We start from the raw sequence: 21,587 nt of genomic DNA on the forward strand, positions 1-21,587 counted from the left end.
TAGCAAACTATAGTTTTTTTAGGACAACTAAGTAATTTAGGACATTTACTTTGTGCATGACTTGAGTAATTTTTCCAACAATTGTTTACAGACAGATTGTTTCACTTTTATTTGACTATATCACAATTCCAGTGGGTCAGAAGTTTACAAACACTAAGTTAACTGTGCCTTTAAGCAGCTTGGAAAATTCCAGAAAATGATGTCAAGCCTTTAGGCAATTAGCCTCTGATAGGCTAATTGGAGTCAATTAAAGGTGTACCTGTGGATGTATTTTAAGGCCTACCATGTGCCTCTTTAATTGACATGAGGGGAAAATCAAAAGAAATCAGCAAAGACCTCAGAAAAAAAGATTGTGGACCGAGACATGTCTGGGAGCAATTTCCAAATGCCTGAAGACACACCGTTCATCTGAATAAGCAATAGTACACAAGTATAAACACCACGGGATCATTCAGCCATCATACAGCTCAGGAAGGAGATGCATTCTGTCTCCTAGAGATGAATGTAGTTTGGTGCAAAAAGTGCAAATCAATCCCAGAACAACAGCAAAGGACCTTTTGAAGATGCTGGAGGAAACAGGTAGACAAATATCTATATCCACAGTAAAACCAGTCCTATATCGACATAACCTGAAAGGCTGCTCAGCAAGGAAGAAGTCACTGCTCCAAAACTGCCATAAAAAAGACAACAGTTTGCAAGTGCACATGGGACAAAGGTCTGACTTTTTGGAGAAATGTCCTCTGGTCTTATGAAACAAATATGTTACAGTTTGGCCATAATGATCATCATTATGTTTTGGAGGAAAAAGGGCTTGTAAGCCGAAGAACACATCCCAACCGAGAAGCATGGGGGTGACAGCATCATGTTGATGAGGTGCTTTGCTGCAGGAGGAACTGGTGCACTTCACAAAATAGATGGCAAAATGAGCAAGGAAAATTATGTGGATATTGAAGCAACATCTCAAGACATCAGCCAGGAAGCTCGGTCACAAATGGACAATCCCCAAGCATACCTCCAAAGTTGTGGCAAAAGGGCTTAAGGACAACAAAGTCATGGTACTTGAGTGGCATCACAAAGCCCTGACCTCAATCCAATAGACAATTTGTGGGCAGAACTGAAAAAGTGTGTGCGAGCAAGGAGACCTACAAACTGACTCGGTTACACTAGATATGTCTGGAGGAATGGGCCAAAATTCAAGCAACTTATTGTGAGAAGCTTGTGGAAGGCGCCCCAAAAAAATTTAACAATTAAACAAAAGTTAAACAATTTATAGGCAATGCTACCAAATAGTAACAAAGTGTATGTAAACTTCTGACCCACTGGGAATGTGATAAAAGAAATAAAAGCTGAAATAAATCATTATCTCTGCTATTATTCTGACATTTCACATTCTTTAAATAAAGTAGTGATCCTAACTGACCTAAGACTGAGTTTAAATGTATTTGGCTAAGGTGTATGCAAACTTCTGACTTCAACTGTACAAAGCAATTTCCCAGTTCTCATTGTTTATGCTCAAGAACAACTGCTTACCTTCAAGTCTCTGTGCACAATGTGTTTTTGATGACAATACTGCACAGCTGACACAATCTAAACAAGGCAAAAATAATCAGGCTGCCTTTTGTTATTTAAAAAGACAACAATGCAAGAAAAAAAGACAATTTATAATAATTTTAAAATAGTAAATAATCACCTGTTTTCTACATGTTACTCTGCTAATCTCTAACAAATAATTTAGCCATTGACAACTTTCAAAGTTTCTGCATTCATTAACTTTTGTTTTAATCAATGCTTGCATCCACTCTGTGTTACACAAAACCAGACATTTCTAAATAAGCTTCATGAAATGCATTGGTTCAGGGCAGCAGGGCTACAGTCATAGGTTATGTCTGCTTGCATTGATAGCTTTTTCCAAAATTCAATGGGCTGCATTGACTGGCTCTACAGTTTCACATAATCAGCCACACTCAACCCTGCTGATGATGACTAACTGCTTTATCCCTAGTTTTAAGTATTATGTAACATACTGAGAACCAACAAAAATAGAATATCAATAATATGGCCTGAAGAATAGCACCGTTTAACACACAATATCACATTCACTACATTATGTTTTTAATGTCAGTGTCTTGGTGCTCGCAATGTCCAGCTGCGGCCTCTGTTTCCATTATTACAATTTATGTGCAGTCAGAGACATTTTCGAAAAAGAACATTTGTTCAAATATACTAGTGTCACATGGGCTCCTATGAGAATTTATGTAATACCAGTCAAAGTGTGTGTGTGTGTTTATGGGCTGGAGTAATTGCTGGTCAAACCAGTACAGGACAAATCAGATTGAGTTGAGACAAATTTACTGATTTAAAGGGATTGTTCACTCTAAATATGAAAATTATCATCCTTTACACACCCTAATACCATCTTAGATGTGTATAACTTTCTTCTGCTAAACACAAATTAAGATTTTAAGAATATTTTTGCTCTGTTGGTCCATACAATGCAAGTGAATTTTGACCAAAATTTTAAAGCTCCAATAAGCATATAAAGGCATCATAAAAGTAATCAATAAGACTCTGGTGATTAAATCCATGTATTCTAAAGCAATATGATGGGTGTGGGTGAGAAACAGATCAATATTTAAGTCCTTTTTTTTACTATTTTTTATTTTTTTTTACTTTGCTTTCACTTCCACATTCAGCCACCTCCTGATTGGGACTGGACAAAGGTGAAGATTTAAAAAAAGACAGACATAAATATTGATCTGTTTCTCACCCACATCTATCATATAACTTCAGAAGATATGGAGATAATCACTGGAGTTGTATGGATTATATGGATGCTGCCTTTGTGATATTTGGACCATCAAAGTTCTGGTCACCATTCACATGCATTGTGAGGACCAACAGAGCTGAGATATTTTCTAAAATTTTTGTTTGTGTTCAGCAGAAAAAACAAAGTCATCCACAACTGGGATTTTCATTATTGGGTGAACTATCCCTTTAAACTCACACAGAACAGAAAACAAACATCACTGTTTTTGAAATTTCTGAAATGTAGGAAAAACTGCACCTGTCTAAATTTAGCTCTGGCCTCTTTCTCCTTCATCCTCCCATGAGCCACAAGGTAGTCGAACACTTCACCTGCATAAGACAAAGACCAGAGGTCATGGTTAAATACCAAGAAAAACAGGCAGAGAATACAACAACTTCTGACCAATGAACTGCCAGGACTTTTAAAGGTGATTATAGGGTTGTTCAGGTTGTAGTCCAAAAACCAGGAAAAGAATCAGCAGTTTCGAGCCATGAGTTCCCTAGAGATTTTCCAGTGGGTTTTCACAAAAGCAGTCATGCTTCAAATAAGAATTTCTAAGCCGCATTGAAACAACATGATAAAAATATAAAATAAAAATAAATAAATGAACACAACTGCTTCAAAACTCACTTTTTTTGGTATAAGTGTGTCATTTATGTTCTAGAACAAAAGGTCCACGTATCTTAAAGTAATGTTTACTACAAACCTTACTCATAAATCCCAAAATGTAATTATAAAAACCCATAGGAAACTCCAGAGGGAATCCCCGGGGAATCACCTACAAAATTAACTTCACAGCTGAACAGCTCAATTGGATTGGTCTGGATTTTTAAAAGTATTTCCATAGCGAATGTCCACACAAAAACAATTTTAGCAGATTAAATATTTTTGAGCTGATGCTAAATACTTACACGTTATAATTTCCATAACTTTCCAATTACTTTCAAGGTTTTGTTATTGTCTAAAACACACACACACACACACACTTTTGACTCCTATAATCTGGCATTTACAGGTTTTCCATGACTATGGATGCCCGGATGCATAATAGAAATTTTCATGCCTTTTTTTTTTTTTCAACTTCAGGCCTGGAAATCTCAATTATAAATATTCCATGATATAACCAGGTTTTCCATCATCATGGGAATCCTGAACAGGGCACAAAACATCCACACTCACAAAGAAACAAACAAAACACATCAACGTACCTCCACTGGCATATTCCATCACCAGAAACAGAGTCTTTTCAGTCTCAATAACCTCAAACAGTTTGACTATAGAGGTACACAGAAGTGAATTGCAGAGATAGATAGATAGAAAGAGGAAAGAAACAGAAAATAAAAAAATATTATTGAAGTTTGTTTGAAGTCAACTCCGGTACTTTAATAGAGACAATTATGTTATTCATTTAGAAGAACAATTTTTTTTTTTATCAATTTAATAAAAAGTACCAAAAACATGCAATTGCAAGGTTTTGATGTTATTTTTTGGACAAGTTACCATTGCATTACCATGCCTTTTTGAATATGTACCATGCTAAACACTCTCTTTGAGCTTGGTTGATGATTTGAGCTGTGATGTATTTCCCACTGAAACAGGAAGCTGGGATGGGATACACACAAAGGGTCCCCTCCCCCCGCCCCATTGCCAAAAGTTTATTGAGAGCCGCATGCAACATTCACATACTGTTTATATAGTGTTTTTTTGGAGTCCCCAGGAACTATACACCTACCCCTACAACTAACCCTACCACTAGATCTACCCCTACCTAACCCTACCAACTAGATCTACCCTAAACCGAACCCTACCATTAGATATACCACTAAACCTGACCCTAACACTAGATCTACCCCTACACCTACCATTAGATCTACCCCCAACCTAACCCTGCCACTAGTACCCCTACACCTAACCCTACCACTAGATCTACACCTTCACCTAACCCTACCACTAGATCTACACCTAACCCTACCACTAGATCTACCCCTAACATAACCCTGCCACTAGATCTACCCCTACACCTAACCCTACCACTAGATCTACACCTTCACCTAACCCTACCACTAGATATACCCCTACACCTAACCCCTACCACTAGATCTACACCTTCACCTAACCCTACCACTAGATCTACACCTAACCCTAACCCTACCACTAGATCTACCCCTACACCTAACCCCTACCACTAGATCTACACCTTCACCTAACCCTACCACTAGATCTACACCTAACCCTACCACTAGATCTACCCCTACACCTAACCCTACCACTAGATCTACCCCTAACCCTACCACTAGATCTACACCTTCACCTAACCCTACCACTAGATCTACACCTTCACCTAACCCTACCACTAGATCTACACCTAACCCCACCACTAGATCTACCCCTACACCTAACCCTACCACTAGATCTACCCCTACACCTAACCCTACCACTAGATCTACCCCTAACCCTACCACTAGATCTACACCTTCACCTAACCCTACCACTAGATCTACACCTTCACCTAACCCTACCACTAGATCTACACCTAACCCCACCACTAGATCTACCCCTACACCTAACCCTACCACTAGATCTACCCCTACACCTAACCCTACCACTAGATCTACCCCTAACCCTACCACTAGATCTACAACTTCACCTAACCCTACCACTAGATCTACACCTAACCCTACCACTAGATCTACCCCTACACCTAACCCCTACCACTAGATCTACACCTACACCTAACCCCTACCACTAGATCTACACCTAACCCTACCACTAGATCTACACCTAACCCTACCACTAGATCTACCCCTACACCTAACCCCTACCACTAGATCTACACCTTCACCTAACCCTACCACTTGATCTACACCTAACCCTACCACTAGATCTACCCCTACACCTAACCCTACCACTAGATCTACACCTTCACCTAACCCTACCACTAGATCTACACCTAACCCTACCACTAGATCTACACCTAACCCTGCCACTAGATCTATCCCAACACCTAACCTTACCACTAGATCTACACCTACACCTAACCCCTACCACTAGATCTACACCTTCACCTAACCCTACCACTAGATCTACACCTAACCCTACCACTAGATCTACCCCTACACCTAACCCTACCACTAGATCTACCCCTAACCCTACCACTAGATCTACACCTTCACCTAACCCTACCACTAGATCTACACCTTCACCTAACCCTACCACTAGATCTACACCTAACCCCACCACTAGATCTACCCCTACACCTAACCCTACCACTAGATCTACCCCTACACCTAACCCTACCACTAGATCTACCCCTAACCCTACCACTAGATCTACACCTTCACCTAACCCTACCACTAGATCTACACCTTCACCTAACCCTACCACTAGATCTACACCTAACCCCACCACTAGATCTACCCCTACACCTAACCCTACCACTAGATCTACCCCTAACCCTACCACTAGATCTACAACTTCACCTAACCCTACCACTAGATCTACACCTAACCCTACCACTAGATCTACCCCTACACCTAACCCCTACCACTAGATCTACACCTACACCTAACCCCTACCACTAGATCTACACCTAACCCTACCACTAGATCTACACCTAACCCTACCACTAGATCTACCCCTACACCTAACCCCTACCACTAGATCTACACCTTCACCTAACCCTACCACTTGATCTACACCTAACCCTACCACTAGATCTACCCCTACACCTAACCCTACCACTAGATCTACACCTTCACCTAACCCTACCACTAGATCTACACCTAACCCTACCACTAGATCTACACCTAACCCTGCCACTAGATCTATCCCAACACCTAACCTTACCACTAGGTCTACCCCTAAACATAACACTACCTCTAAATCTAACCCTAAATTTGGTAACAGTAAATGAGGCAGCCCACTGAAGGGCTAATCCCTTGCTATAAAAGGCCAAAATGTTTTAGTTTATGTCATCCATGACCCATCATTACGGTCGGTGTCTTCTCAATTAAGAGAGCATTTTATGTGTATATACAAATTTGTGCAAGATGAGTAAATTTTTTTTAGGTCAATTTTCCCAAAGCCAATGTTTTCTTATACATAATTTTTAATTTTAGGCTATGCATCATATATTTTCTGTACAATGTTATTCTTAATGTGCACTATTCCACCTGTATTTGTATCACAGTACCCTGTGTTGTATTATCCAGGCATTAATTCAGACATTATAAAGAGTAGTTGTCTTCGGGAGTCCATTTGGAATATACTCCTAACAAAATACATGTGCCGTATATTTATACAACGGTGCTCTTTACTCATCTCACTCGCATAAAAACTGATTATATACCTCTCAGAATGCACCATGGATAAGACCATAATGAAACAGCTGAAGGTGTAGATATAAGGAGACTGGAATAAATGTTTGTTCATCCTGTACAGGGATGAATCTGTTATTCATTTAGATTTTTACGCACTCTGTGTATAGACCTTTCGTCGGAAGTTTGTCTTGCAAAATAGTCATGGATTTGGTGCGAGCAGGCCTTTAGAGCGGGCCAATCATTTGTCTCTCGCAGGCCATGGGCCACCTATTGAGGAGCCCTGCTATAGCCTATTTGCTAAAAGTACATTTTTTAAACTATTATGAATGGCATCAAATCTAACAGACTAAAAGCCACAAAACTTCCATTTTAATTTCATGCGGTCTTTAATACCATAGTAGTTTGGAGTACAACGTAAATAAATAACATGGTACTCAATAAGCACTATGGTACATATTAAAATACCATGGTATTATCACGAAACCATTACTGTACCATGGAACCACAGCAGTGCTCTTTTTTTTTTTTTAAAGGAGATATTACCTGATCAAATTCACTTTTTCTTTCCTGTTGTTCACATTGTTTATCCATCCCTCCCCCAACCATCTGACTCTTTGGAAATAATTTCTTATTTATGAAAACCGCTCTGTAGATTTAAAAGGAAATTCCACAATTTTTCCCCATTTAGTATAACCTCTGTCTGTCCTTAAATATCATGAAGCTCTCTCAATCTCTCGGGCTGAACCTCCAACAGAGCAACAATCTAAATATAGGCAAGTGATACATAAAGCTCTGTGTGTTAGGACATGACGACGTGTCTGGCTAATCATTATGCTGTTTGCAAACAGGAACTATCAACTCATAAGAGGGAAGCAATTACACTAAATCAGCTAAACATCTCCAAAGCCACTATTTATGGGGAAACAAAGGTGTCAGTGTGTACAACAATCAACACAATTTAGCTTACCGATATTTGGGTGATTTAAATTCTTCATAATTTTGACTTCTCTGGATAGCTGTTGGAGAGAAAATCATAATTAAATATAATCAACATGTCAAGATGTACAATTTAACAAAAGATTAGGACTACTTTTCTGCATTAGAGATGAGGAGGAAGCTTAGCCGGACTGTGTCATTGTAATAGCAAACAGAGTGCTTCTATCTCAGTGAAAACTAGCATTGAGTGCTATTCATTATTGATCCCTAAAAAAAAGAAAAAGAGAGACTGTATCATCCCCTCTCAAAAGAATGGAAGAGTCATGCATGTTTAATAGCTCTATAGCAGGCAGGCTGTGTTCCCGAGCTGTTAGCACGTGCTGATCCGCTCTCACACGTTGAGACGGTGCAAGAAACAGTGCGATTTTAAACCACAGGGAAAAGCTTTCCGTACCTCACAAAACCTATCCAATTCTCAACTCACTTAATTTCGTGATTCACAAGTATTTTTCAGTAATGAAATGGATACATCGGTCAAAACAGTGGACTAATCCATACACAAGTAAGCACATTTGTATGAACATGCACATTTATATACAATTCAGTGAGGTATTTCTTCTCTCAGATGTTGCCTTGACAGGGATTTCCTTTAGTGTACAAGACGTACTTATACTGAACTGTTTTTTTTTCAACTAGATGAAAAATATTTGTGGGGTGTGCTAACTGTTCAAGACAGCCTGACTGAGATTGATTAGTATTGAACCCGGAACATTAATTTAAAAGAATGTTCCAGATTTAATACAACTTGATCGGTATCAAGAGCCTTTGTGGCATGCTGCCGATTAATGCAAGAACAAATTATGACTAGTCTCTTAGCTTATTAAAACAAGCAATTTTTTTTTTGTCATGCATTTACAATATAAATCTATGGGGCAAGGCATTGTGGAGGGCTTATAAGCCAAAATGTGAAGCTTTTATTTTTGTTAAAGCTCTTATGACCCCATTTTCAGCTGGTATGGTACAACTTTACAATAACATTCCATTTGTTAACATTAGTTAACATGAATTAACAATGAACAATACTTTTACAGCAAGTATTAATCTTAGATAATGTTAATTTCAACATTTAATAATTTTTTTAAATCAAAAGTTGAATTCATTAACATTAGTTCATGTATGCACTATAAAATAACATGAAGTTCATAAACTAAAAATGAACAATTGAATTTGTAATAACTAACATTAACAAAGATTAATAAATGCTGTAAAAAAAATACATAGTTTATTGTAAGTTCATGATACCTAATGTTAACGAATGGAAGCTTATTGTAAAGTGTTACTCCTGTTTTTAGGATGTGTCTCGGGTGATCGCGTATGGTCAGGCGAGACACATTACTTAAATGCGTCTCCTGTGACTACTTGTGTTCAGATTTCAGGGGAAGGGTCTCTGATTGCATAACACATGCATCAATCACTATGTCAGTGTGTTACTGCATTATATTAAAGTGCAACAACGTCAGAAAAGCCAAAGAAAGTGTGAATAAAACCAGCACGCCGTTTCTGATGCAGTTGAAATTTTATTTCAAAATTATTTATTATTTTAGTGGATTACCCGTGTTAGCAGAACTTCAAATGTTCATGAGTCTCATGTTTATTTTTCTGTACAAATGTATGTGTTATTTGAGCAGGAAAGTTGTCTAAATTGTCCATTTAGTGGGACTAATTTGCGATTTCCTAGATTAACTTGTTGTTATTCGTTATCAACACAGTTCCTGTGGGTGAACTCTCTATATTAAAGGTACGTTTCTGGTATCCTTGCGTATGCGAAAGTTACTGGATTAACTGGCTTTACATGGTCATGACAAGAGAAATATTGTATGCAACTTTGAACAGAGGTCAGAAAGCATTTTTTAATTACACTAGTCACATGTTAAAATGTATAATGGTCAAGTTTTGTCTTTGGATTTCCTCTGCCCTAAAGGCCTTTCTACAGTGATCGTTCAAGACAAAACAGCCTGACATGTTAAAGGCTGATATGTCTCTGCAAGTGCATTCATGGAAATCATGAATCAAAACTCTCTCTTACTAAACTACCAAGAGTTACTCATTGGGTTTAGCTACTTTAATCATCAAATGCCACTGAGAGGCAAGCTAATAAAATAATATCAACTCAAATCATGTTTAATGAGCATTTATTCATTTATTTGCCAAGTAATAATAATGAATAATGAGGAGTCAGACAGTCATTTTTAAAAAGTAAACATCAACAGAACTCTGAAACAAACCGGAGGTGGATTCCAGCTGTTCGGAGATTTCTTTCTTCTCACATAATTTCAAGGCAAATCAATATTTTATGTCCATGTATTTATTTATTTGGTTAGAAGCCTTGTAATGAGTGGGATAATGTGCAGTCAGCCTGTTGTCATCACTAAATAAACCCCTACAGGGTGATACAAGACTCCTGATCACCCTGTCTGGGTTTATTGTGCAATAACAACCAGCTGACTATTCATAAATAAAAAAGTTCTAAACTTCTTAAGCGAGACGATCGCTTTTGGTGCGAAAAAAAGTACAAAGTACTTTTTAACTAAAACTATCGCTTCAGCACTTTGGTTCAACTTTTGTTGTATTTAAATGTGCTTTATAAATAAAGCTGACTTCAGGTAATCTTCACGAGAGCGCCAAGTTCACGGGGTTTCTCATGTGATGTATTCACGTTGGCATGTTACGGATGTAATCTCTTGTTTTTCTCTTTGTTGAGACATCCAGGATAAGCACACAAACACACTATTGTGAATAAAGAAACAGACACAAATACAGATCTAATCCAAAACCAACTAAGCTTCTCTACAGTATTCCTCCTACTCCCTTGTAAACAGCGCTGCTTTTATGGGTGTGTTGCACATGCCTCAGTTCTCGAGTATCTCATGTGCCAATGCGATTACATCACATCCTTTTCACACCAAAAGCAATATTGTTGCTTTAGAAGACATTAATTTAACCGCTGGAGTCATATGGATGACGTTTATGCTGACTATCTGTTCTTTTTGGAGCTTCAAATCTCTGATCACCATCCACTTACATTTTAAAGACCTGCTGAGCCAAGTTATTTTTCTATTTTTCTTCAAATGTGTTCTGCTTAAGAAAGTCAGTCATACATACCTGGCATATCATTAGGGTGAGTAAATGACCCAAAAAGGAATTGCCATTTTTGGGTGAAACCTTTTATTTGTGGCCTTCCAATCAAAAACAACGCAAAATGGAGATGTTAAAATTGTGGCTGCAACTTCTTGTGGTTAATCTGACACATTGCAAATGAAGTACCAAGTTAGTTGAGCGCATTGTGAGATACAGTATTCAACAAAGAGTGCTCTGCTGCATTCTGCACATTTTGCCTAATTTTGAATAGGCCTATACAGACAAATTAAATACTGTGGACTAGGGCTGCACGATTTGGAGAAAATGACACAAATATTGCGATTATTGAGGTTAATATTGCGATTGCGAATAAACAAATCGTATCATGAGTCAACTTGCTTGTTTATCAAGGAAAATGCACAAATAGATTACTGATAATGCTGAAATGTGTATTTTTCAACTCAAACATACAAACTAGCAACAACTATAAATGCACATTGTTTTCAAATTAAAATATTTGTACAAAATTAAATAATATCTTTGCATTACTGCAAACTTGTTATTTTCTCAATATTACACCTAAATAAATTTGAATAAATAAGAACATACAAATTTTCACGAAAATAAGATTGTCCAAACAAACAGGGACATTTAATCAGGATGTAACATGTACTTTCAATAAACTCTTTTAAAAAGGAAACTGAATATAAAAGTGTGGTTCACTCAAACCACTAAAACTGTTGTTGTTGTTGTTGTTGGTGTGTGTGTGTATTTATATATATAAAAATAAATACAGTGCATCTGGAAAGTATTCACAGCGCTTCACTTCTTCCACATTTTGTTATTTTACAGCCTTATTCTAAAATTGATTAAATTCATTATTTTTCTCAAAATTCTACAAAGAATACCCCATAATGATAACGTGAAAGAAGTTTGTTTGAAATATTTGCAAATGAAAAAAACAAAAAAATAAAATCACATGTACATAAGTATTCACAGCCTTTGCTCAATACTTTGTTGAAGCACCTTTGGCACAAATTACAGCCTCAAGTCTTTTTGTGTATGATGCTACAGGCTTGGCACACCTATTTTGGGCAGTTTCTCCCATTCTTCTTTTCAGAACCTCTCAAGCTCTATCAGGTTGGATGGGGAGCGTCAGTGCACAGCCATTTTCAAGTCTCTACAGAGATGTTCAATCAGGTTCACATCTGGGCTCTGGCTGGACCACTCAAGAACATTCACAGAGTTGTCCCATAGCCACTCCTTTGTTATCTTGGCTGTGTGCTTAGGGTCGTTGTCCTGTTGGAAGATTAACCTTTGCCCCAGTCTGAGGTCCAGAGCGCTCTGGAGCAGGTTTTTATCAAGGAGGTCTCTGTACATTGCTACAATCATCTTTCCCTCGATCCTGACTAGTCTCCCAGTTCCTGCCACTGAAAAACATCCCCACAGCATGATGCTGCCACCACCATGCTTCACTGTAGGGATGGTATTGGCCAGGAGATGAGCGGTGCCTGGTTTCTTCCAGACATGACGCTTGCCATTCAGGCCAAAGAGTTCAATCGTTGTTTCATCAGACCAGATTTTTGTTTTTCTCATGGTCTGAGAGTCCTTCAGGGGCCTTTTGGCAAACTCCAGGTGGGCTGTCATGTGCCTTTTACTGAGGAGTGGCTTCTGTCTGGCCACTCTACCATACAGGCCTGATTGGTGGAGTGCTGCAGAGATGGTGGTTCTTCTGGAAGGTTCTCCTCTCTCCACAGAGAAACGCTGGAGCTCTGTCTGAGTGACCATCGGGTTCTTGGTCATCTCCCTGACTAATGCCCTTCTCCCCTGATCGCTAAGTTTGGCCAGGCGGCCAGCTCTAGGAAGAGTCCTAGTGGTTCCAAACTTCCATTTATGGATGATGGAGGCCACTGTGATCATTGGGATCTTCAATGCTGCAGAAATGTTTTTGTACCCTTCCCCAGATCTGTGCCTTTATACAATTCTGTCTCGGAGGTCTACAGACAATTCCTTGGACTTCATGGCTTGGTTTTGCTCTGACATGCAACTGTGGGACCTTATATAGACATGTGTGTGCCTTTCCAAATCATGTCCAATCAACAGAATTTACCACAGGTGGACTCCAATCAAGTTGTAGAACATCTCCAGGATGATCAGTGGAAACAGGATGCACCTGAGCTCAATTTTGAGAGTCATGGCAAAGGCTGTGAATACTTATGCACATGTGATTTTTTTGTTTTTTATTTTTAATAAATTTGCAAAGATTTCAAACAAACACTTTCACATTGTCATTATGGGGTATTGGTTGTAGAATTTTGAGGAAAATAATGAATTTTATACATTTTGAAATAAGGCTGTAACATAACAAAATGTGAAAAAAGTGAGGCGCTGTGAATACTTTCCGGATGCACTGTATATATATATATATTACACACACACACATTTTATAGTTGTTGTAATTTTAATGTTATTTTTCACATAATATTGATGATATGATGATCTCATCAATGATGCTACACGTTGCAAGCTGCAGACAGCGGGGGTGAGAGATGAGCATCAGCCTCTTCCTGTCTCGACTCCCACTCAGATTGGGTCTCTTCCGCGACTGGTTGAAGCAGCTCTGACCACACAGAGAATGACAGTTTTGGAGTTTGAGCTTATTTACATGCCACGCTCCCGTATTATATTAACTTTAATTATTGATGAAATAAGGACATATCGCCAATCCGTGATCTGTGTTTCTGTGTTATTTTTTCTGGCCACCAGTTCAGTGTCGGTCTGTTCGGCGTCCATCTTCACCGGATTTCCACACTGCACACCGGAATCTCACATGACATGACCACACGTGCCACTCCCTAAACTGAGACTGACAGGTCATCTTTATTAGCGGTGTAGAAAATGGGCAACACATGCACTTATTTATTTAATAAAATCGCAGCATTTGCCGACATATAATCGCACAGGCTGACATCGCGATTGCGATATGATTAATCGTGCAGCACTACTCTGGACAGTATACATACTATATAATACAGAAAGAGTAGTATGTTAGTATGCTACTCAAAACATGGCCTTAAAATACAGCAAGAAGTCATAGTAATTTTATGGCCTGTGTTTGCTCATTTGGAGCTCAACAGCATTATGAAATGTCTCTGCAACTAGGCTAGTTAAACAGGAGACAGGGCAGATAGCAAAGACACTGTCAAAATATCAAAATCATTCAACTTTAAGACATTAAAATATGTTAAGAAAGAGATCAAAGGATAATGCTTTTGATTTAAAAAAAAAGAATCTTTGTTGTAAATCTAAACATTTTCTGGTATTTTCCAAGTTTAAATGAAAAAGAATCAAATCTTTATTTTCACTGTGGTATGTAACTTTTGGATTATACGGAATATCATCTATGCAGTCAGATTTCTTTGAGATTTTCTTATTTCTATCTCAACTCTTACACTCTCCCCATCTTAACGCCTCTGCGATGACTAAAAAACACCAGTCCACCGCAGAACATCTCACTTCAATCAAGAGACCAGACCTAGTGTGGAGCTCGCACGCCCACAAACAATTACACAACCTCCAACACACAACATTGTGCATACACAATCATGAGGACACGTGACAGAGAATAATTCATCTTGGGATTCCAACAAACACAGCATGCAGCACTGCTTCAGGACTAAAGATTACTGCAGTGTTATTAAGAGATATAAACAGATGGAGCCAGAAAGAAGGACATCCTGACAATATGAAAAGGATAGTTTACCTAAAAATGAAAATTCCAAAACAAAATGTTGTTCCAAACTCTGACTCTCTTTCTTCTGTGGAACACAACAGATGATGTTAGACTAAATTTTAGCCTCATTCACTATTCACTTTCATTGTTTGGTTAAAAATAAAAAAGATGCAATAAAAGTGAACAGTAATGGAGAACAATACACGGTCTAACATCTCCTGTTGTGTTCCATCAAAAAGACAGATGGTCATTTGGATTTGGTGATATTTTTTTAAATATCCCTTTAAAGAAGAAAGGCATACCAAACTAAAATGTACAAAAAGAGAGAGAAAGATGAAAAGAGGGCTGCTTGGGTTGTTCTTTCATTACTCTGGTGCGTGAGTCAGAGCTGCGTGTTGGCAGAGGACCAGCGAGCTGCCAGCAGACCACCGAGAGAGAGAATAGACACAGAATCCCAATCAATGGCGCTGTGGAAAAACGAATGGTGGCTGCGGCGAGCAGTTTCCAGCTAAAATTAGAGACGTGGCCTCAGATTGTGTATCTCAGAGCGAGCACTGATTAGCATTATCCTTTGAATTCTTCATCTCATCACATGCCCACATCTCTTGCACTTTCTGGACTCATATTTATCAGCATTTCTCCGTATCACCAATATGTAGCTCTTTCAGTCTCCTCATTCTGACTGTCATCAGTCTTTTTGTATCTGCGCCTGTTTTCCAATCTTTATCTCCAACCTCATCCAATTTTGAGGTCCCTCCAGTCGGTCACGTCAACTGTCCATCTGTCCTTCCCACTTCTTATCCTCCTCCTCCATCCTTTCCTCTCCTCATATGTCTGCTAGTTTATATTTATTATGGATGTTCAATTTAATGTTGTCAACCTAATTAAATAATATAATGTAACTGAATCTATTTAAAGGGATGATATGTTTATATATAACAATGTAGTTAGCTACTTTTTGTTAGTATTTTGTAGTGTAGCCAACTACTTTTTTAAAGGAGTAGCTTGACTGTAGTTTAACTACTTTAAGTTATGTGCAAGGTGTGAAATTTACTTTTTGGCTCACCGGTCACTGTGGCTAGTAGTGTTCCAAGGTCACTAGCCATTCAGAATTTTCATAAGCCAAAAATCCCTCACCTCGCAAAAACAAATTAAGGTAACTAGAGACTGCATGCATTTGTTTGGACATTTTATTTGAACGAGTGATATTTGTTTAGCAGGACTCAAACCTAATGATTTAAGTCACCTTTAGAAAATATGAAGCAAACATGACCAGATAGAACAGGAGTAGGATAGGACAAGAGGAATTTTTGTCAAATAATCGGTCTAGAATTCACTTGTCTATATGAAAGTTTACCATTGTTGACATTGTTTAACAGTGGCATTTGGAATGATAAGGCCATAACCACAAATAAGACCATTGATGGCTCTTATTATTGTGGTTAGGTTAAAGTAGATTGTCTCCTCTAAAAACGAGAGCATAATATATATTAAGTATTGTAAAAAAAAAAAGATTTGCACGAACACTTTGAGAGTTATGTGAGGCTTATAAAGTGCTTAATAGTCAAAAAAAAAAACATGCTTCAGAGTCATTCAATGAACTATTCAAAATCTTCACTTATGTAAACATCACAATATTGAGAGCATCTGTACAGGTCTAAATGGTATTGAGACGAAGAAAACAACTGAATCACACAACAGTATTGTTTTCAATACTGTTCAAATACATAAAACATACAAATAAATGTGAACCTCACCTTTTGAAGACTTGTTGGATTCAGTTGGGTTTTATCAATCATTTTTATTGCCACCTAATAAATAAAAATTTATACTTTTAGTAGGGTTCAACCTAAACTTTCAGGCAATTTTATATAAAAAGGCTTCCCAAAATGTAACATACATAAATGTGTATAAAGTCAATATGGGATTTGTACACATTAACAATTAATTTGTCAGGTTTTCTTCATTAGAATCATACTACAATTTCATTATTTTTTACAGTATTCAGTTTAACAGTTTTTGCTAAATAAAGCAATGTCATTCAAAAACTTTCCAAAAGGAAACATGACAGCACAAACACTAATGTGTTGGTATCTGGAAAAATGCAAGTCAGACTCAACATACTCATGACTCCCGACACTCACCTCGCTTCCTGTGAGGATATGGCGAGCCAGTTTGACCTTGGCAAAGTTGCCCTTTCCAATGGTTTTTAGAAGCCGGTAATTCCCAATTAGAGGGTGCACCTCATCCAACCCCGAGCCAGAATTCCGGTTTCGACCGTTCGACCTCACAGACCGAGAGGCCACCTCCCCTCGGCCATGGCCATTTGTTGTATGCTGTGTATTTTAAAGTCAAAACAAATTTCAATTAGAAATGATCAAACGCATTTATAAAGAATAATTTACTTTGAAAAATATTATTTTATGGAAACAACGGGATTCACAGATTTAAAATGTGTGTGCCAATATTGATATCCAATTATTTAAAACAACATCTAAATGATATCTACAGACTGGTGGCTCTACTTTTTTAAATAATTGGCCCTGATCATCAGCTATTTTTAAATAATCAGCCAATGTCCGACAGTGCAGATAATTGCTTTTATTAGCCAATACCGATGTTTGGCTGAACGGTGAATCCCTACAAACTTTATTGTGCATGTTGGAAAAACAAAAGTAAGCAGTCACTTCCATTAGGACTGGGTAAAAATATAGATTCTCCAAAGCATTGCAATCTTTATTTGAATGATCTCGATATTGATTCTTAAATCCCAAGAAAGATCTTTTGCTCTATAGGAAAACCTCTACGACAATGAGGAAACCACTTGCATTTGAAACCAAATTTCATGTTATGCGACTTAAATGTCTATGAGTAGCCACTAACTGGTGAATGTTTAGATTTCACTCACCAGTGAATGGGTAGTATAGTAGGGAAGAAATTAAGCACCGTGTTGAGAGTAAAAGTGTGGTTTGACTCGTTCTGTGTGTGTCAAATGACAAGATCCATGCAACCCATTTGTCATTGAATAAGGTCTCTTTTCAAACCCTTCCTGTTCTTTACAGTCAGTTGTTAATTTAAAACAACAAAAAAGAAACATATAATCTTAATCAAGCTTAGCGGATGAGGCCATTCGAGTAGGGTTGGGCGTTTTATCCGATTTTACCAATTAAATTCAAATTTGCATTTTGACATGATTTTGAATTTCTCTTAAATCGAGAAGTTGCAAAAACAAATATACGCTATAGTTAGATACATTGTAAATCCACCAAATGCTGAATAAGGAAGAGAAAAATTATTCTCAGCGCTTGTCTTAATGCCACTCCTGGTATGATCAGCTGCACGAGTGTGGTGCGCTCCAAATGAACATGACAGGTTAACAACATGGAGACTGATATAAAAGACAACAGTAATATTCCCAGTATGATTGTACACAGTGTGATTGTAGCTCAGCTTCATCCATCATGCAGGTATATACCGGCTAAAGACCATAACTGGCCTCGGTGTGCACATGTTGATGAACGGTATCCAGCTTGAACTGCTAGAGGGCGTGTCTCTATCTGCAGGGGTTTATGAATATACATACAAATTGTTTGATGTACAAGGAGTACTTTCTAGATAAACTTAATAATTTATAAATATTGATTTCTAGATAACTTTCTAGATAAACTTGGTGTAGATCAAATGAATACCTACACTGACTAAGAATTATTTTGTAGTTTTCTTATTCTATTATTTCTGGGTTTATTAGATTTCCATTTATTTTACATTTACACTCTGTTGACAACTTCACCCTGTGGTGAATTTGGTGTGTTTGTACATTTTCCTAATGAAAAGAGCTTGGATTTCTCTAACCAGGTTGCCTTGTATGCCATTTGAATCATGTTGAGTACATTTAAAAGTTGAACAAATCGATTAATGAATCATCCATAAGTTTGATCAAAATCGAGATTTAATTTTTTTGCCATATGCTCCAGCTCTACATTCGAGTCTCTCATATAAACATGCGTTCATTTACAGATGCTCTTTACAGAAATGCCGGTTTTCTTAAATGGACAGTACCGGTATTTAGCACGTCTTCAACAATTCAATGTAAATACTTGTAAATAGTATAAATTATGCATGTAAACAAAAATGTAACAAAATATAATATATGCAATATAATATCATAACTATTGATGGAATACATGGATTTGTTCCCCCTCAAGCATTTTCAACTCGAAAAGGTCCAACTACCTCATCCTTAATGATAGCGGCCCATACAAGTACCCCCCTACACCTTGCTGGTGCCTGACTCGAAGTGGTTCCCTGTGTCCATTAGTGATCCAGCCATGGGCCCATCCATCTGGTCCATCAAGAGTCACTAATTTCATCTGCTCTTAAACCCTTTGAAAAAATCTGTCTTCATGTATTTCTTTGCCCAATGTTGACGCTTCAACTTGTGAATATATTCAGTGGTGGTCGTTTTTCAGCCTTCTTGACCTTGGACATGACTGTGAGCAATTGGCACCTTGTACTTCTGGACACTGCAGATAGGTTGCTGGAATGTGGTGGCATTGGAGAATAATGGGTCCCTGGTTGCTTCAGGTTACATTCTTAAGTCTTTTGCTGTTAATTTGCACCTTTTCTTCACCATGTGTTTTTTGCACCCTAGTTGACTATTTGCAACAAAACGTTTGATTGTCCGGTGGTCACGCCTCAATAGTTTAGCTATTTCAATGGTGTTGCATCTGTTTGAAAGACATTTTACAATATTTGCCTTTTCAGTGTCAGTTAAATCTCTTTTTTTACCCATTTCACCTAAGGAAATGAAGCTGCCTAATAATTATGCACACCTTGATATTAATATTCATTATTGGCATTCATCAGTAATTCGGTATTCATCATTTCGATTTCACTTTTAATTTAGATATATTTCAGTTATAATGTATTTTTTGCTTAAATACAGTATGAAAGAAATGATCTTTCAACTAATGCTGTTATTCAGTATACAGTGGACATTATAACTTGTTAAATTACGTTTAACAAATTACATTTTATCATTAGTTTTTCATCATTGTGGTGACATTTTAGCTTATATATATATATATATATATATATATATATCCATGTATTACATCATAAACATGATGCATTGAAATTGATATATATATATATATATATATATATATATACAGTATATTGTTACATGTTTGTTGTTTACATGCCTAATTTGTACTATTTACAAGTATTTACTTTTATATGAAGAACAAGTGCTTAAACGGTTTTAGTGTTTGTTTGGTTGAATGGCTCCTTTACAGCATTCATGCTATGTGTGATTAGAACTAAATGTTTCTTTTGTTGATTTTGCTAAATAACTGACTGTGGAGAACAGAAAGGATTTTAATAGAGACATTATTAAACAACAAAGGTTTGCTTGGATCTACTCTTTGGATTCACTTCACACAGAAAGAGTCAAGTTTGTAATCTCAGCATGCAGTGAAAAATCTCGGTGCAGAACTTTTTTGCCACTACACCACTCAAACACTGATGAGTGAAATCTAAAAACAATGTCCCAGCCAGTGGCTAATCTAAGACATTTTATGTAGCATATGGGAAGCATTTAAGCACATATGACTGTAGGTGATTGCAGATAGAATGGAAGAGCGATCTTGGCATTTTATGAATTGACATTGGGATCCTGCAAATGAAGAACGTGTGAGAGTGGTCCAGCATGTCCGTGAGAGAAACTGTGAATCCTGCTGGATCAGTTTCAGTCTCTTGGTGCCTCATAGAAGTGTCTCTCACTGCACTGAAAATATCACGATAGATCATGATACATAAGTATCAATACAATATTGTGAGAAAAATGATCATGATATATCAATATTTGACTGTATCGACACAGGCCTATTGCTGACACTGCACTATATACAATGTTCCCACTAAATCCTGCATATTGTCCCTAGACACACCAAACTGAATGTTATCAGCAAAGCTCAGTCAAATAGATTTTTAAATCCACCAACATTGTCAGGCTTGATACAAACAGGAACACGTAAATCCAAGCCACTGTAATTATTTAACTGCAAAGAATGATCTTGATTAAAGGTCACTTACGATACTTGCACGATGCCTCATATTAGAGTGCGATCCTCTCATTTTTGAGTTGGCAAGGTGAATGCCACTGAACAAAACAGTCCGGTCTTTTATGTGAGAACTCATCAATACTCTCCCATCCACAAACACTGATAATGACAAGTTGCATCACTGCCAAAATCTTTTTGACATCCAGTGTGTGTGTGTGTGTGTGTGTGTGTGTGTCACAGAGAAATTTTGAGACTGGTGGGGCTGAACCTCGTTTGACTCATTGTACAAAAGTGAGCACCAATTTGCATTGAAATAGGCAATTGATTGATAGACAGTCATATAAAATATAAAAGAATGTCAATAAACATTACATAAAATTACATACTCAAATACTTCTATACATAAAGGGTTACAGTGGGCATACAATTCTCCCTCTTCATTCAGTTGATAGATAGACAGTCAGACAGACAGACAGACAGACAGACAGAATTCATTAAATTGTGGACTTAGGATTCACACAATGAAAATGAGTTTGCTTAATTAAAAATAAAAATGCAGGCTCAATTCAAATGCTTTGTGTAGTGGAAAC

The 21,587-nt window shown here is 37.5% G+C and overlaps 1 protein-coding gene across 5 annotated transcripts in view; it reads right to left on the minus strand.

Moving 5' to 3' along the window:
• Window positions 1–21,148, minus strand: part of LOC127617694 (MAP/microtubule affinity-regulating kinase 3-like) — a 42,425-nt gene extending 21,277 nt beyond the window's left edge. For 2 of the 5 annotated variants that reach the window (XM_052089745.1, XM_052089746.1), the window contains exons 1-7: window positions 21,029–21,147; window positions 17,077–17,268; window positions 16,690–16,743; window positions 8,093–8,141; window positions 4,015–4,080; window positions 3,065–3,135; window positions 1,531–1,587 (exon numbers count right to left, since the gene is read on the minus strand). In XM_052089745.1, the coding sequence (XP_051945705.1) occupies window positions 1,531–1,587; window positions 3,065–3,135; window positions 4,015–4,080; window positions 8,093–8,141; window positions 16,690–16,743; window positions 17,077–17,268; window positions 21,029–21,133 (594 nt within the window). In that variant the 5' untranslated portion in view covers window positions 21,134–21,147. Of the gene's footprint in view, window positions 1–1,530; window positions 1,588–3,064; window positions 3,136–4,014; window positions 4,081–8,092; window positions 8,142–16,689; window positions 16,744–17,076; window positions 17,269–21,028 lie in introns of all 5 variants that reach the window. The other 3 variants (XM_052089743.1, XM_052089742.1, XM_052089744.1) reach the window with 3 other exon arrangements.
• Between the last annotated feature and the right edge of the window lie 439 nt (window positions 21,149–21,587).

The sequence above is a fragment of the Xyrauchen texanus genome, chromosome 24 (genome assembly GCF_025860055.1).
Source record: "Xyrauchen texanus isolate HMW12.3.18 chromosome 24, RBS_HiC_50CHRs, whole genome shotgun sequence".
In the NCBI taxonomy this organism is placed as follows: domain Eukaryota; kingdom Metazoa; phylum Chordata; class Actinopteri; order Cypriniformes; family Catostomidae; genus Xyrauchen; species Xyrauchen texanus.